Source organism: Erinaceus europaeus, chromosome 12, assembly GCF_950295315.1.
Source record: "Erinaceus europaeus chromosome 12, mEriEur2.1, whole genome shotgun sequence".
Lineage (NCBI taxonomy): Eukaryota > Metazoa > Chordata > Mammalia > Eulipotyphla > Erinaceidae > Erinaceus > Erinaceus europaeus.
Window position 1 is genome coordinate 81,945,102 of NC_080173.1, and position 15,709 is coordinate 81,960,810.

The 15,709-nt window shown below is 43.6% G+C and overlaps 1 protein-coding gene and 1 long non-coding RNA gene across 3 annotated transcripts in view; one reads left to right on the top strand and one right to left on the bottom strand.

The window, feature by feature from the left end:
* The window catches only part of NCBP3 (nuclear cap binding subunit 3), a 54,367-nt gene extending 41,064 nt beyond the window's left edge, over positions 1 to 13,303 (bottom strand). For both annotated transcript variants that reach the window (XR_009553166.1, XM_060204172.1), the window contains exons 1-3: positions 13,109 to 13,303; positions 10,929 to 10,994; positions 4,357 to 4,462 (exon numbers count right to left, since the gene is read on the bottom strand). Coding sequence is in view for 1 of the 2 variants with exons in the window: in XM_060204172.1 (XP_060060155.1) it covers positions 4,357 to 4,462; positions 10,929 to 10,994; positions 13,109 to 13,291 (355 nt within the window). In the remaining variant the exon portion in view is untranslated. The remainder of the gene's footprint in view (positions 1 to 4,356; positions 4,463 to 10,928; positions 10,995 to 13,108) is intronic.
* Positions 1 to 15,709, top strand: part of LOC132542034 (uncharacterized) — a 460,964-nt gene that overhangs the window by 37,460 nt on the left and 407,795 nt on the right. The window lies entirely within an intron of this gene.

Genomic DNA, 15,709 nt, shown 5'->3' on the forward strand with positions numbered 1-15,709 from the left:
AAAAAAAAAAAAAGTAGAGCTTTCATGTAGCTAGCTACACAGTGGGCCCAGGCTGTACACGTAAACATCAAGCAGAGCAGCTGTCCCTGACCGCACAAGACTTTCCTAGAACAGAAATCCACTCAACCAGATGCCTGATAACACAGCCTGCCAGGGAAGCAAGGTCATATTTCCAAGGTGAATTTATAATGCAAGAAAATCCAGAATTGAGCTCTGTCTACTGAGGTGGACTAAAAAGGTCTGACTGACTCAGGGGCTGGGCAGTAGCGTAGCAGGTTAAGCGCACATGGCACGAAGCTCAAGGACCAGCATAAGGATCCCGGTTCGAGCCCCTGGCTCCCCACCTGCAGGGGGGTCGGTTCACAAGTGGTGAAGCAGGAATGCAGATGTCTATCTTTCTCTCTTCTTGTCTGTCTTCCCTTCCTCTCTCGATTTCTCTCTGTCCTGTCCAACAACAACAATAATAACCACGATAAACAACAAAGGCAACAAAATGGGGAAAATGAACTACAGGAGCAGTGGATTCGTAGTGCAGGCACCAGCCCCAGCAACAACCCCAGAGACAACAAAAACAAAAAACGTCTGATTCTATAGTAACATATGTACTAGAAGGCAAGAGAGCAAAGTAGCTAAGAGCAAGATTTTAGTCATATAAACCTTGGCTCAAATTTTGGCGCTGCTTCAACTAGATACGTAATCCTGGGCAATTTACTAAACTTCTGAAATCGGTTTCATCTTTTGTGAAAGAGAAAAAATCACTCCTCATGGGAGTCGGGCTGTAGCACAGCGGGTTAAGCGCACATGGCACAAAGAGCAAGGACCAGCATAAGGATCCTGGTTGGAGCCCCTAGCTCCCCATCTGCAGGGGTGTCGCTTCACAAGTGGTGAAGCAGGTCTGCAGGTGTCTATCTTTCTCTCCCCCTCTGTCTCCTCTCCTCTCTCCATTTCTCTGTCCTATCCAACAACGACATCTATAACAACAATAATAACTACAACAATAAAACAACAAGGACAACAAAAGGGAAAATAAATAAGTATTAAAAAAACTCCTCATAGAGCTGGAGAAATGAGTAAGAAAGGCACATGAAATATGCTAATTAACACCGTGCCTGCTAGGAGAGCAAGTTCCCAACAAACAGTACCAGTAGCTATCCTTGCATTAATTCAACATGCTTTTACCAACCAAGCAATTTTTGAGACTCTCTCAAAGAACAGTGTATAGACTTTTACTTTGTATTCAGAGGGCTGCCTATTCAGGCCCTCACAAATATCAGATTTTTCAAAATACAACAGAGGGAGAGATTTCTTATACTGGATTTATATTGGCTGGGGAGATAGCATAATGATTATATAAAAAAAAGCTTTCATGCCTGAGGCTCTAAGGTACCAGGTTCATTCCCCAGCACCACCACATAACAAAGGTGAGCAGTGTTCCAGTAAGATAAGTAAGTAAATAAATTAAATTTATATTACTATTAGCAAAACTATGCCTGTATTCTTGCTAAAAAATACAGTGATGATTTTCTTTTCTTTTTAAAAATATTTTATTTATTTTATTTTTGAGAGAGATGCAGAGAGAGAAAGACACAGAGAAACACTGCAAGCATCAACCCGGCTTTGACCTGGCACGTTATGATTGGGCCCTCCTCAATCGCTATCGAACAGGCCATGGCCTGTGCGCCGCTATGTTCCATCGCTGGGGAGCCAGAGACGACCCGAACTGCCCCTGCGGCTCCAGACAGACTATGACCCACATAGTCAACGACTGCCCCCTCTCCAGATTCAAAGGAGGTCTTGAAACTTTACATCAGGCTCAACCTGATGCTGTTGACTGGCTACGGAAGAAGGGCAAACGCTAGAAGAAGAAGAAGAGAAACACCAGAGCACTGCACAGCTCTGGCTTATTGTGGTGCGGGGATTGAACCTTCGACTTCTGAGCCTCAAGCATGAGAGTCTCTTTGCATAACCATTATGCTATCTATACCCCCACCCATAATTTTCCATTTTATTTATAAATTGCTTTTGAAAACTGGGGCAGAATGCTGTGTAGTAGAATTAAAAAAAAAAAAAAAAAAGAGTGCTGTGTAGTAATTCCGGCTAAGGTGCAGGATGCAAATTCTTAGAAGTTTAAGCCCTCAGCATGACAGCGGAGCATGGACTAAAGGAACTACGGCGCCTCCTCTCTGCCTCACATACTCTTTCTCTCTTTATTACTATCTTAAATTAAAAATAATAATAATAACAAGGAACAAAGAGTCCACTGAAAGTGGCAGAATCACATAGGTGTGAAGTCCTGGCATGCCAAAATACAATAAACAAGAATTTACATGATAATGGAAGTGCCCTGGTCCCCACCTACAGGGGGAACACTTCACTGAGGGGTGTCTCCTTTTCTCGACTCACCCCCCCAACTTCTGTCTGTCTCTATTAAATAATAAAAAATCAAAAAAGGATAATAATGGGAGTACTTAGGACATGAAACACTGGACTCTCAAGCAGGTGGTCCTGGGTTTAACTCCCAACATCACATGTGGCAGAGTGATGCCTGGGTTCTCTCTGTCATAAATAAATGAATCTAGTAAAGGGTCAGGTGGTGGCACAGTTGGCTGAGCAGACATGCTACAATGCACAAGGACTTGGGTTCAAGACCCTAGTCCCCACCTGCAGGGAGGAAGCTTCACAAGCCATGAATCAATGCTGCAGGTGTCCTCTATCTCCCCCTTCCCTCCCTAAATTTCTGTCTCTATCAAATAAATAAAATAAAAAATGAAATGAAACCACACCCTGTATCAATAGAAGTATTAATAGTTTTTGTTCACCAATCCCAAAGTCTGCGATTCATTTCTACTACCTATCATCATCATCATCATCAAACAGGGCTTCAATGCTGCAGGGTGATTTTTTTTTTTTTTCCTTCAGCTAAATGAGAGAAGACAGAGCCAGGTGGTGGCTCACCTGGTTGAGTTCACATGTTACAGTATGAAAGGACCAATCCCCACCTGCAGGGGGAAAGCTTTGCAAGTAATGAAGCAGTGCTGCTGGTATCTCTCTGTCTCTCTTCCTCTCTATCACCCCTTCTGTCATGATTTCTGGCTGTCTCTATCCAACAAATAAAGATAATTTTTTTAAAAGGAAAAAAAAAAAAAAGAAAGAAAGAGAAGACAAAAAGGGAAAGAGAGGTACCACAACATCAAAGCTTCCCCAGGGCTTGAATAACCTGGGTTGCGTGCATGGCAAAGCAGACACCTTCCCAGGTGAGCTCTCTCACTAGCTCCCCTTACATTTAGCATAAAACATGAACGACTACACAGACACATCAGTTCTAATCTCAGCTTTTTCACTAAATGGGAGATTTTCTCTGAGTTTTTTTTTCTTTCTTTTTTCTAGTTTTAACATTTAAGATACTACTCAACTTTTAACAGATCATCTGAGACCCATTTTCTATTGAAAGTATGTGGAGGGGAGTTGGGTGGTAGCGCAGCAGGTTAAGCGCACATGGCCTGAAGCACAAGGACTGGCGTAAGGACCCTGGTTTGAGCCCCCGGCTCTCCACTTACAGGGGGTCACTTCACAGGCAGTGAAACAGGTCTGCAGGTATCTATCTTTCTCTCCCCCTCTGACTTCCCCTCCTCTCTCCAGTTCTCGCTGTCCTATCCAACAACAATAATAATAACAGCAATGATGGGCAACAAAAGGGGAAAAAGCCTCCAGGAGCAGTGAGTGGATTCATGATGCAGGACCCGAGCCCCAGCGGTAACCTTGGAGGCAAATATATATATATATATATATATATATATTTTATTTATTGGGGCCTGGTGGTGGCACACTTGGTTAAGTACATATATTACCATGCACAAGGACCCAGGTTCAAGCTTCTGGCCCTCACCTGCAGGGGGAAAGCTTCAAATGCGATGAAGCAGTGCTACAAGTGTCTTTGTCTTTCTATCTCCCTGCCCCCTCAATTTCTCTCTGTTCTATCAGATTAAATAAAGTCTTAAAAATATTTTTTTATTTATTTTAATGAAAGAGACAGATACAGAGAGGATGATACAGAGAGAATGACACACACACACACAGAGACACACCAGAGCACTGCATAGCTCTGGCTGAATCTGGGACCTCTGAGCCTCAGGCATTAGTCTTTTTGCATTGCCATTCAGCTGTCTCCCCCAGGTTCTCAAGCTTTCTTAATAAAAGAGAACCAGAGCATCACTCTGGTCGGCACAATGCTGAGAACAGAACTCAGGATCTCATTTGAGAATTCAACAACTTATCCACTGCACTATCTCCTGGGCCACAAATGAGTAAATCTTTTTTTTTTTTTTTTTTTTTAATTCTTCCAAAAACACTCTATACCTTTCTTCATCATGTCTCGGTCCAAGGCCACATTTCTTTGGGCAAGATTTACTTCAGATCGAAAATGGAACCTCTTGGCTCGTTGTTCTTTCTTTTCAATTGCTTCCTAAAAGGTATAGGAAAAGTCAAATGAGACATAAAAGAAATCTCAATCACAAACATATATTGTAATAGTGACAACCCTAAAAATCAGTTGGAAAAATTAAGCAACACTGTCCCTCTCAAAATTTTATCAAAGAACTAGATATTCAATAAATTACCAGGAGGGCATATACTAAGAGCTTTATAATTGGCAGTAATCTTCAAGATGAGTCAGCGACTGTCACTATGTCTGGGGCATAGCAGAAACACAATATTTATTTGTTTATTGAATGAGTAATGATTAACACTTTGGTCTTCTGGCATCTCATTTAGTACTAGCAATCACGAACAAATTACAACTGAATGATCTCAACACCCAAATTTTTCAGGTACAGAAACAAAGAGATAAAGACTTACTGAAGGTACTTCAGCCAGAAAGGAGGACAGATGTTCTGATCTCAGTGCTATTTCTAGGAGCCCCATCAACACTCCCATTTCACATGTCTGTGTACATGGTAATCACACCTATCACATTCTTGCACATTATGTCTGCCTGAGCAGTCCAATCCCCAAAGCTTTTCCCCAGTTTAAAAATAACATTCAACGAAAAACTTCTCTCTATTCTAGGCTCGTGCCGATGGAATTGCCAGTTTTTTGTTTTTAATTAGTATCTTTATTTTATTTACTAGATAGAGACAAGTCAGAAATCTAGAGAGATGGGGGTGATAGGGAGAGACAGAGAGACACCTGCAACACTGCTTCACCACTTGCAAAGCATTCCCCCCCTGCAAGTGGGGACTGGGGGCTTGAACCTGGGTCTTTGTGCACTGTAACATGTGCGCTCAACCAGGTGTGCCACCACCTGGCCCCTAGAATTGCCAGTTTTCATCTATAAGTGACAAAAAGTATTGGTGCTTCACTAAAAGAAAAAAAAATTAGCTGCCTAAGTTTTTTTCTCCCCCAAGAGTTCAAATAAATCCAGGCCCAACTGCGGGCTTCTGTCATCTCCTAGGAGTCCTGCGCTAATTGCATACTGGCTTTACCACACTAATTGAAGGGCTGGCTACAGAGAGCTTGTGGAGACTGGTAAAGCAGAAACACTTCTGTTATGTTGATTTTTTCCACTGAAGTCTTCCCAGTGCAGACAATTAATCTATCTTCCTCTAGTAACAACTTAAGTACCAGTTCCAGACCTGCTACCCTCTCATCCTTTATCTGTCTCATATAATGGTAATCTGCAGGGTCAAGAAGAAATCATCTTAATCTATTCAATTATAAAAATAAAAACATTTTTTTATTTTTAACTTTTTTTTTGTCTGAGATAATGAGTTCACTCTTTTGACCTTGAAACAATCTGAGACTGAATAAAATGCAGGTAAAATATAAAAATGTGAGTATGGGGAGTTGGGCAGTAGCGCAGTAGGCTAAGCACACGAGGCGTGAAGTGCAAGGACCGGCGTAAGGATCCCAGTTCGAGCCCCCGGCTCTCTACCTGCAGGGGAGTCACTTTACAAGCGGTGAAACAGGTCTGCAGGTGTCTATATTTCTCTCCCCTTCTCAGTCTTCCCCTCCTCCCTATTTCTCTCTGTCCTATCTAACAATGATGACATCAATAACAACAACAACTACAGCAACAATAAAAAACAAGGGCATCAAAAGGGAAAATAAAAAATAAATATAATAAATAAAAAATGTGAGTATGACATATATATATATATATATATATATATATATATATATATAGCTTTACTAAGCACATCCAACTATAGCAATATAGCTGTAATTCAAAATTCTGTTCCAAACTTAATTGTACAAACTAAAATCAGAAAGAATGTCTAAACTGGATACAGCTAACTAAAGCAGCAACTATGGACTGACTTTATAATAAGAAAAATAATAAGTGGTTAGGGGTAGATAGCATAATTGTTATGTAAAGAGACTCATTTCTGAGCCTCCAAAGTTCCAGATTCAATCCCCTACACTACCATAAGCCAGAGCTAAGCAGTGCTGTAAAAAAAATAATAGATTTCACTTTGTAAGAAGTTACAATGAAGGTGATAATCTTTTTTTAAGATATTTTTTTATGATCTATTTCCCCTTTTGTTGCCCATTGTTTTATTGTTGTAGTTATTATTGTTGTTGTCGTCATCATCACTATTGGATAGGACAGAGAGAAATGGAGAGGAGGGAAGACAGAGAGGGGGAGAGAAAGATAGACACCTGCAGTCCTGCTTCACCGCCTGTGAAGAAAAAAACCCTTCCAAGTGGGGAGCCGAGGTCTCGAACCAGGATCCTTACACTGGTCCATGCGCTTCACGCCAGGTGTGCTACCACCCAACTCCTGATAATAGCAATCACAAGAAAAAAAGGCAATACACTTTTTATGCCTGAGGTTCTGAGGCCCCAAGTTTAGTCCCCAGCACCACTATAAACAAGTGCTAACAGTTAATTAAGAGCTCTGTTTAATTAATAAAATACAAATATATTATTAAAAATATGTAAATATATCTTATTTATTTATTGTCACTAGAGCTTCATGCCAGCACTACAAATCTACCGCTCCTAGTAACCAATTTTCTCCTTCACTTCTTTCTTTCTACATGATATGTCTATATGATGTCTTTCTATATGATATGTCTATATAAGACAGACAGAAATTACGGGGGGGACAGATAGAAAGGGAGAAAGAGGGAGTGGTAGCACAGCGGGTTATGTGCACGTGGCACAAAGCCCAAGAACCGATGTAAAGATCCCGGTTCGAGCTCCCAGCTCCCCACCTGCAGGGGAGTCTCTTCACAAGCGGTGAGGCAGGTCTACAAGTGTCTGTCTTTCTCCCCCTGTCTTCCCTTCCTCTCTCCACTTCTCTCTGTCCTATCCAACAACAACAACAATAACTACAATAAAACAACAAGGGCAACAAAAGGGAATAAATAAATATTTTTTAAAAATTAAAAAAAAAGAAAGGGAGAAAGATAAGCACCTACGGACATGTGTCACCACTCGTGAAGTGTCCCCCTGTAGGTAGGGAGCCGGAGCTCAAAGCTGGGTCGTCCATGCACTTGGTAATGTGTGCGCTCACCTGGTGCACCACAGCCCGGCTCCCTATAGATCTGGTTTTTTTTAAAGATTTTATTTATTTATTTATGAGAAAGACAGGAGGAGAAAGAACCAGACATCACTCTGACACATGTGCTGCCGGGGATCAAACTCAGGACCTCATGTTTGAGAGTCCAAAGCTTTATCACTGCGCCACCTCCTGGACCACTATATATGTTTTTAAAAGTCAATATTCTCAGGTGCTGAAAATAATTCAGCTGACTTGGTCTTCAAAGGTCAGACAACAACAGGATCAGGAAAATTCCATTTAAAATTTTTTTTATTATCTTTATTTATTTATAATATTTATTTATTCCCTTTTGTTGCCCTAATTGTTTTATTGTTGTAGTTATTGTTGTTGTAACTGATATTGTCATTCTTAGATAGGACAGAGAAATGGAGAGAGGAGGGGGGGACAGGGGGGGAGAGAAAGACAGACACTTGCAGACCTGCTTCACCATCTGTGAAGCCACTCCCTTGCAGGTGGGGAGCCGGGGGCTCCAACCGGGATCCTTACATCGGTCGGTTCCTGTGCTTTGCGCCACCTGGGCTTATCCCGCTGTGCTACTGCCTGACTCCCTATTTATTTATTTTTTAAATTTATTTATTTTTCCTTTTGTTGCCCTTGTTTTTTACTATTGTACTTATTATTACTGTTGTTGTTACTGATGTCGTCATTGTTGGATAGAACAGAGAGAAATGGAGAGAAGGGGGTAAGGGAGAAAGGAGAGAGAAAGACACCTGCAGACCTGCTTCACTGCCTGTGAAGCGACTCCCCTGCAGGTGGGGAGCCGGAGGCTCAAACCTGGATCCTTTGGCGGTCCTTGAGTTTTGCGCCACCTGCGCTTAACCCACTGCGCTACCGCCCAACTCCCATTATCTTTATTTATTTATTGGATAGAGACAGCCAGAAATCAAGACAGAAGGGATGATAGCGAGGAAGAGAAAGAGACATCTGCAGCACTGCTTCATCACTTGCAAAGCTTTCTCCCCACAGGTGGGGACTGGGGGCTTGAACCTGGGTTCTTGTACAACATGTATGCTCAACCAGATGCATCAACATCTGGCCCCGAAAATTCTATTTTTCTAAACCTCATCAAAGAATAAGGATATTTACTAAGAGCCTATTATGTGCCCAGCAATTTTCACATTTTTTTTCTTGTGGAAAAAGTATACACAGTCTTTAAGAATGAGCACAGCATTAAAAAAAGAAAAAAAAAAGACACTCCCAAAATGTATGTGTATGGGGGGGTGGAGTCTTAGTCAGTGTTTGTTACCAAATGACCTACATCTCTCTGAAAGGTAACTACCAGATACGTTCATTCATATGTGCAATATAAAGAATTGAAACGAGGGGTCAGGCGGTGGCATACCAGGTTAAACATATATAGTATGAAGCACAAGGATCCCGGCTCCAGCCCTGGGGCGGAGGAGGGGGCATCGCTTCACAAGCCTTCGGTGAAGCAGGTCTGAAGATGTCTTTCTCCTTCTCTACCCCTCCCCTCTCAGTTTCTCTCTGTCCTATCCAATAAAAATGGAAAATGACCACCAGGAACAGTGGATTTGTAAAGCAGGCACTGAGTCCCAGCTATAACTGTGGAAGGAAAAAAAAAAAATCGAAACACATGAACTTGTGAAAAAAGGAAAAAGTAACCAAACTGTAGCAAAGAGTTTGTGAAAACAATGATGGGGGAGGGGTGGGGAAGGGCACAGAACTATGGTGGTAGGTGCAGTATGGAACAAATACGTCTGTAATCTTATGATCTTATAAACCAATATTAAATCACTAAGAAAATACATTTTTCAAAGGATCCGGGTTCGAGCCCCAGGCTCCCCACCTGCAGGGGAGTCGTTTCACAAGCTGCGAAGCAGGTCTGCAGGTATCTATCTTTCTCTCTCCCTCTCTGTCTTCCCCTCCTCTCTTCATTTCTCTCTGTCCTATCCAACAACGACATCAGTAACAATAATAACTACAACAATAAAAACAACAAGGGCAACAAAATAAAATAAAATAAAATAAATAAATAAATAAATGCTTTAAAAAAAGAAAATACATTTTTTGGGGGCAGGGGTAGATAGCTTAATGGTTATGCAAAGAGACTCTAAAGTATGAGGCTTCAAAGTTCCGAGTTCAATCCCCAGAACCACCATAAGCCAGAGCTGAGCAGTGCTCTGGTTTAAAAAAAAAAAAAAAAAAAGTTTATACATATAAAAAAATAGTAATAATAATGTTTTAAAAGAAATACAGGGGAGTCGGGCTGTAGCGCAGTGGGTTAAGCGCAGGTGGCGCTAAGCTCAAGGACCGGCGTCAGGATCCCGGTTCGAGGCCCCGGCTCCCCACCTGCAGGCAGGTCCCTTCACAGGCGGTGAAGCAGGTCTGTAGGTGTCTGTCTTTCTCTCCCCCTCTCTGTCTTCCCCTCCTCTCTCCATTTCTCTCTGTCCTATCCAACAACAACGACATCAATAATAACTACAACAATAAAACAACAAGGGCAACAAAAGGGAATAAATTAATTAATTAATTAAAAAAAAAAGAAAAGAAATACAGAACAGGAAAGGGAGAAAAAAAGGCACTCCCAATGCAAATCTTTTTCTCAGTACTACTGGACTAGGGCGACAGCATAACAGCCATGCAAAACCTGAGGATCTGCGGCAATGGCCCAAATTCAATCCCTAGCACCACCACAAGCCAAAGCTGACCAGTGTTCCGGTTAAAATTTAAAAGTTAAAATGATAGGGAGTCAGGCGGTAGCACAGTGGATTAAGTGCACGTGGAGCAAAGCACAAGGACCAGCACAGGCATTCCAGTTTGAGTCCCCAGCTCCCCAACTATCTGGGAATCTCTCTTCACAAGCGGTGAATAGGGTCAGCAGGTGTCTATCTTTCTCTCCCCCTCTGTCTTCCCCTCCTCTCTCCATTTCTCTCTGTCCTATCCAGCAACAACGACATCAATAACAACAACTACAACAACAACAACAAAAAAGGGCAACAAAAGGGAAAAAAATAAAATCATATAGTTAACTAGACTTCACAAACATGTATGTACAGTGATTTTTATCTTTTGTGGATCTGAGACTATACAAACACTGGCAGGATATTTTCAGATGCACAAGGGCATCATTGTGTAAGATAAAACTTAAATTTAAATTTCCTTTTTTTTTTTTGCCTCCAGGGTTATTGCTGGGGCTTGATGCTTGCACTATGAGTCTACTGCTCCTGGAGGCCACTTTTTCCCTTTTGTTGCCCTTGTTGAAATTTAAAACTTCTAATTCAACAATAACAACAACAACAAAAAAATAAAGTAAGAGCAGATGCAGTTCTCTAAGTTCTAGGGACTAAATTCATTAAGTTCATTCATTTATCAAAATGAATAAATAAATCTTGGTCTGTCTTACCTTGGAGGTGACATCAATTCCAGTGATGAAGCTGCCAGCCTTGTTTTCGTATCTTCTGCTTGTGTCCTAACAGAATGAGAAGGGAAAGAAATGCTGACAGTAACTGAGGTAAAACTCATGAGAAAAACAAAACAAACAAACAAAAGCAACCTTATGACTGATTGCATTTAGTCATTCTTTTCAGCAATCCTTCCCCATCTGACAACCTCTTATTATGAGCAAACCTGTCCTAAGTGACGCTGTGGTGGCAATCAAGCACTCTTAAAAGGGCTCTTGTCTAGATCACAACCTGTCTGAAACCTAAAATCCTTTAGAAAAATCTAAGGGATTGTATGAAATATGTCCAACATGAAGGATAGTCACTTAATCTTCCCAAACCAGACTGGACATCATGCCAGACCACAAGTTTTCACCAAAACGCAGAAGGTTCAGATTCACCTCCTAGGAAAAATACCAACTCAGTGTCAAGGAAAGAGGCTGAAATTTGAAAACAGATGGCTCAAGTTGCAATTCTAACAAACACTATTTGACACTGTAGAATTTTTTTACTTTATTTTTTCCCCTTTTGTTGCCCTTGTTGTTTATCGTCATTGCTGTTACTGCTGTGGTTGTTGGATAGGACAGAAAGAAATCGGGAGAGGAGGGGAAGACAGACAGGCGGAGAGAAAGACACCTGCAGGCCTGCTTCATCGCCTGTGAAGCGACTCCCCTGCAGGTGGGGAGCCGGGGACTAGAACAGGGATCCTAATGCCAGTCCTTGCGCTTTCTGCCATGTGCGCTTAACCGGCTGCGCCACCGCCCAGCTCCCACACTGTAGAATTTCTTTGGCCTTCTCTCATCTAGCTTTCTTTGGTGGGATCTGCCAACCTTCCTCTTTTACTGCTCTCCCATTTGTGCTATCTGGGGAACTTTCTGTTTCTCCAACAAAACAATCTTGTTTCCATCTCAGAGCCTTTGTGTTTACTGTTGCCCCAACTGGAAACACACTCTCTTCTAAATCTAAGCGCGGTTGGTTCCTTTTTGTTGTTTGGGCTTTAAATGTCACTGTCTCAGATTTCTCCGACCACCCTATCACACTCTGCCCATTGTCCCTACTGTCTGCTTGCTACCCCAATAACGTGTGCTGTGTTCTTCACAGCACTTACCACTATCGGGGCGTATTTGTCTACTGTTTCTCTCAAATGCAACAAAAAACTCCAGGAGGGAGTCTGAACTTGATCAAGGTCTAGGACTGCTGCCCGGACAATGGTGAGGGCAAGAAATACAATTGAACCGAGTGAATGAAGGGATAATAATAGCTACTTCCCCATTGCAGTGACATTTCAATGACAAGATGCAGTCAATGGTATACTTAAAAAAAAAAAAAAAGTCATCATGTTCCCTGATAGCAGAGCCACCGTTTGCTATCTTCAACTACCCTAGCTTAACCGTTTTTTCCATAATTTCAGCTTAAAAGCAAAAACTGATTGACATGGTCAAAACAATACAAAACAAACACAAAAAATTCACGTTCGGTGAGAAATTAAGTTGACCTGAAAGGAACCATCCAAGACAAAGCCTAGTCCTGCAGACACAGGACCACCAAGCAGACCACAAGCTCAGACATCTCTCGCCGTGCCCACCGGGATGAGACCCAGCTCCAGCGACCACTTGCAGGTCGTCTGCTGTCTGCTTCTCATCAGAGGGCGGGGCAGGGGCCACGGTGGGTGCGACCCAGCGGTGGGGTTGCGCGGGGACATGGGGACCCCGCAAGTCACAACAGCAGCGCTGAGTTCTGCTGCTCGCAAGTCCAGCCCCCGCCGCCCCCCCGCAGCAGTTTGCACCGCCACCGGCTGCTCGGGAGCCAGGACGCCAAGGAGAGAGACCCGGCTGCCGGCGCCACCCGCCGGTTCCTCGCGGCGCCGCTCCCGGTTCTCTTCCCGCCCAGGGCTGCCCCTCCATCTCAGACCCACCGCCCCGCCCCTTGCTCACACCCGCTCCGAGGGGCACAGCCCCCCACCCCCGCCCCGCAACACCCATTTCCGGGAGCTCTGCGTCCTCCCCAGCCGCTGTCCCTGCACCAGCCGGGCGATCGCTCCCCTCTCCCCGCGTCCTGGTCGCCCCCGGCCGCCCGCCCGCCTCCACTTCCGGCCCGCTCGCCCCGCGACCCGCTCGCCCCTCGCCCCCCACCCCGTCCCTACCGGGATCAACTCCTTCAGCGAGCGCCGCACAGGCACGATCTCCAACTCGCCCTCCTCCACCTCCATAGGCTCCGGCTCGCCACGTTCCAAAGCTGACTCCGTCTCCGGCAGTGGGAGCCCCAGGGCCGGCCCCGCCGGGGCCTCTGCCTTCACCGACACCCGCAGGCCCCGTACGGCCGCCATCGCCGCCAGCCGGCCGCACCACTGAGAGTCCGCCCCACACTCTTGCCGGCTAGAGCGCCGCCGCCACCGGCCACAGAACAACCGCGGCCGCTACCTAGAGCGTCGCCTTCTTGGACTAGAAGGCGGCCTGAGTTCCGCCGCCCCCTGGCGGCCGGAGGAACCCAGAAGGTGACTGGCCCAGTAGGGACGGAGTGGAGCGTGGGGGAGTTTGGTCAGTGGATTCAGAAAATAGCTGCGCCTTGAGCAGGAAAACTAATAAAAAATAACTTTACTGAACGATCACTCTGTGCCAGTTGCTGTTCTCTACAGCACTTGAATCTTTTTTAATATTTATTTATTTTCCCTTTTGTTGTCCTTGTTTTATTGTTGTAGTTATTATTGTTGTTATTGATGTTGTTGTAGTTGGATAGGACAGAGAGAAATGGAGAGAGGAGGGGAAGACAGAGAGGGGGAGAAAAAGACACCTGCAGACCTGCTTCACCGCTTGTAAAGAGACTCCCCCTGCAGGTGGGAGCCGGGGTTTGAACCAGGATCCTTATGCTGGTCCTTGTGCTTTGCGCCACGTGCACTTAACCTGCTGTGCAACCGCCAGACTCCCCTCTTTTTTTTTTTTTTTTAATATTTTATTTATGTGGTTCGGGAGGTGGCGCAGTGGATAAAGCATTGGATTCTCAAGCATGAGGTCCTGAGTTCAATTCCCCGCAGCACATGTACCAGAGTGATGTCTGGTTCTTTCTCTCCTATCTTTCTAAAGAATAAATACATTATTAAATATATATATATTTATTTATTTATTATTGGATAGAGAGAGAGAAATTGAGAGGGGGAGATAGACACCTGCAGCCCTGCTTCACCACTAATGAAGCTTCCCCCTGCAAGTGGGGACCAGGGGCTTGAACTTGGGTCCTTGCATACTATTATGTGTGTGCTTAACCAGGTGGGCCACCACCTGGCCCCAGCACTTGAACTTTGCAACAATCCTAGACGAATGTACTATTTACTATTACTCCCATTTCACATATGCAGGAAGTAAGGCAGACAAATTTTTCTAAGATGACAGGTTGTTCAAGGCTTAAAACCCAGGGTGGGGAAAATAACTTAATAGTTATGCAAAAATATTTTCGGGGTGGGGGGTTACATAGCATAAAGGTTATGCGAAGAGACTCTCATGCCTGAGCCCCCAAAGTCCTAGGTTCAATCTCTCACACCACCATAAACCAGGGCTGAGCAGTGCTCTGGTTAAAAAAAAAAAAAAATAGAAGGGGAGTCAGAGGGTAGCACAGCAGGTTAAGCGCACATGGCTGCAAGGAGTAAGAATCCCGGTTCCAACCCCTGGCTCCCCACCTGCAGGGGAGTCACTTCAAAGGCGGTGAAGCAGGTCTGCAGGTGTCTATCTTTCTCTCCCCCCCTCTCTGTCTTCACTTCCTCTCTCGGTTTCTCTCTGTCCTATCCAACAACAATGACATCAATAAAACAAGGGCAACAAAAGGAAATAAATAAATATTTTTTAAAAATTTAAAAGAAGAAAAAAAAAGAGATTTTCTTCTATGAGGCTATGAGGTCTCAAATTCAGTCTCTGGCACTGCCATAAAAACAAACAACACAGTGTAAGGATCCCGGTTCAAGCCCCTGGCTCCCCAACTGTAAGGTAATCCTTCACAGGCGGTGAAGCAGGTCTGCAGGTGTCTATCTTTCTCTCCTCCTCTCTGTCTTCCCCTCCTCTCTCCATTTCTCTCTGTCCTGTACAGTAACAACAACAATAACTACAACAACTATGAAAAACAAGGGCAACAAAAGGGAAAATAAATAAATATAAAAAATTAAAAAAAAAACAAACAACAAGTGGGGCAACGGAAAAGGGGGTCAGGCAGTGGATGTACAATAGAGCACATAAGTTACAATGCAGAAGGGCCAAGGTTGAAGCCCTGGGTCCCTAACTATAGGATGAGAAGTTTCACAAACCATGAAGCAGTGCTAAAAGGTCTCTTTCTATATTTATCTCTCTATCTCCCTCCTTCCCTCCCCTGCTCTACCTTCTCTTACCTCTAAATTTCTGATTTCTGTCTCTATCCAACAATGAAATTGAAATGAAATGAAATGAAATGAAATGAAATGAAATGAAATGAAATGAAATGAAATGAAATGAAATGAAATCTGGGGTTGGAGTGTAGGCAGTCTGATCTCAGAGTCCAGAATGTACCTTAGGCTATCACCCGTGGGAAGACTAGTTCTTTGAAGTGCTTGACTCGCCAACCTGACCCTGTTAGCTTAATTCAAATGTGCAACTACACTCCTTTTTTTTTTTAAGTTTTATTTATTTATTTATTTATTCCCTTTTGCTGCCTCTGTTGTTTTGTTGTTGTTGATGATGATGATGTCATCATTGTTGGGTAGGACAGAGAGAAAATGGAGAGAGGA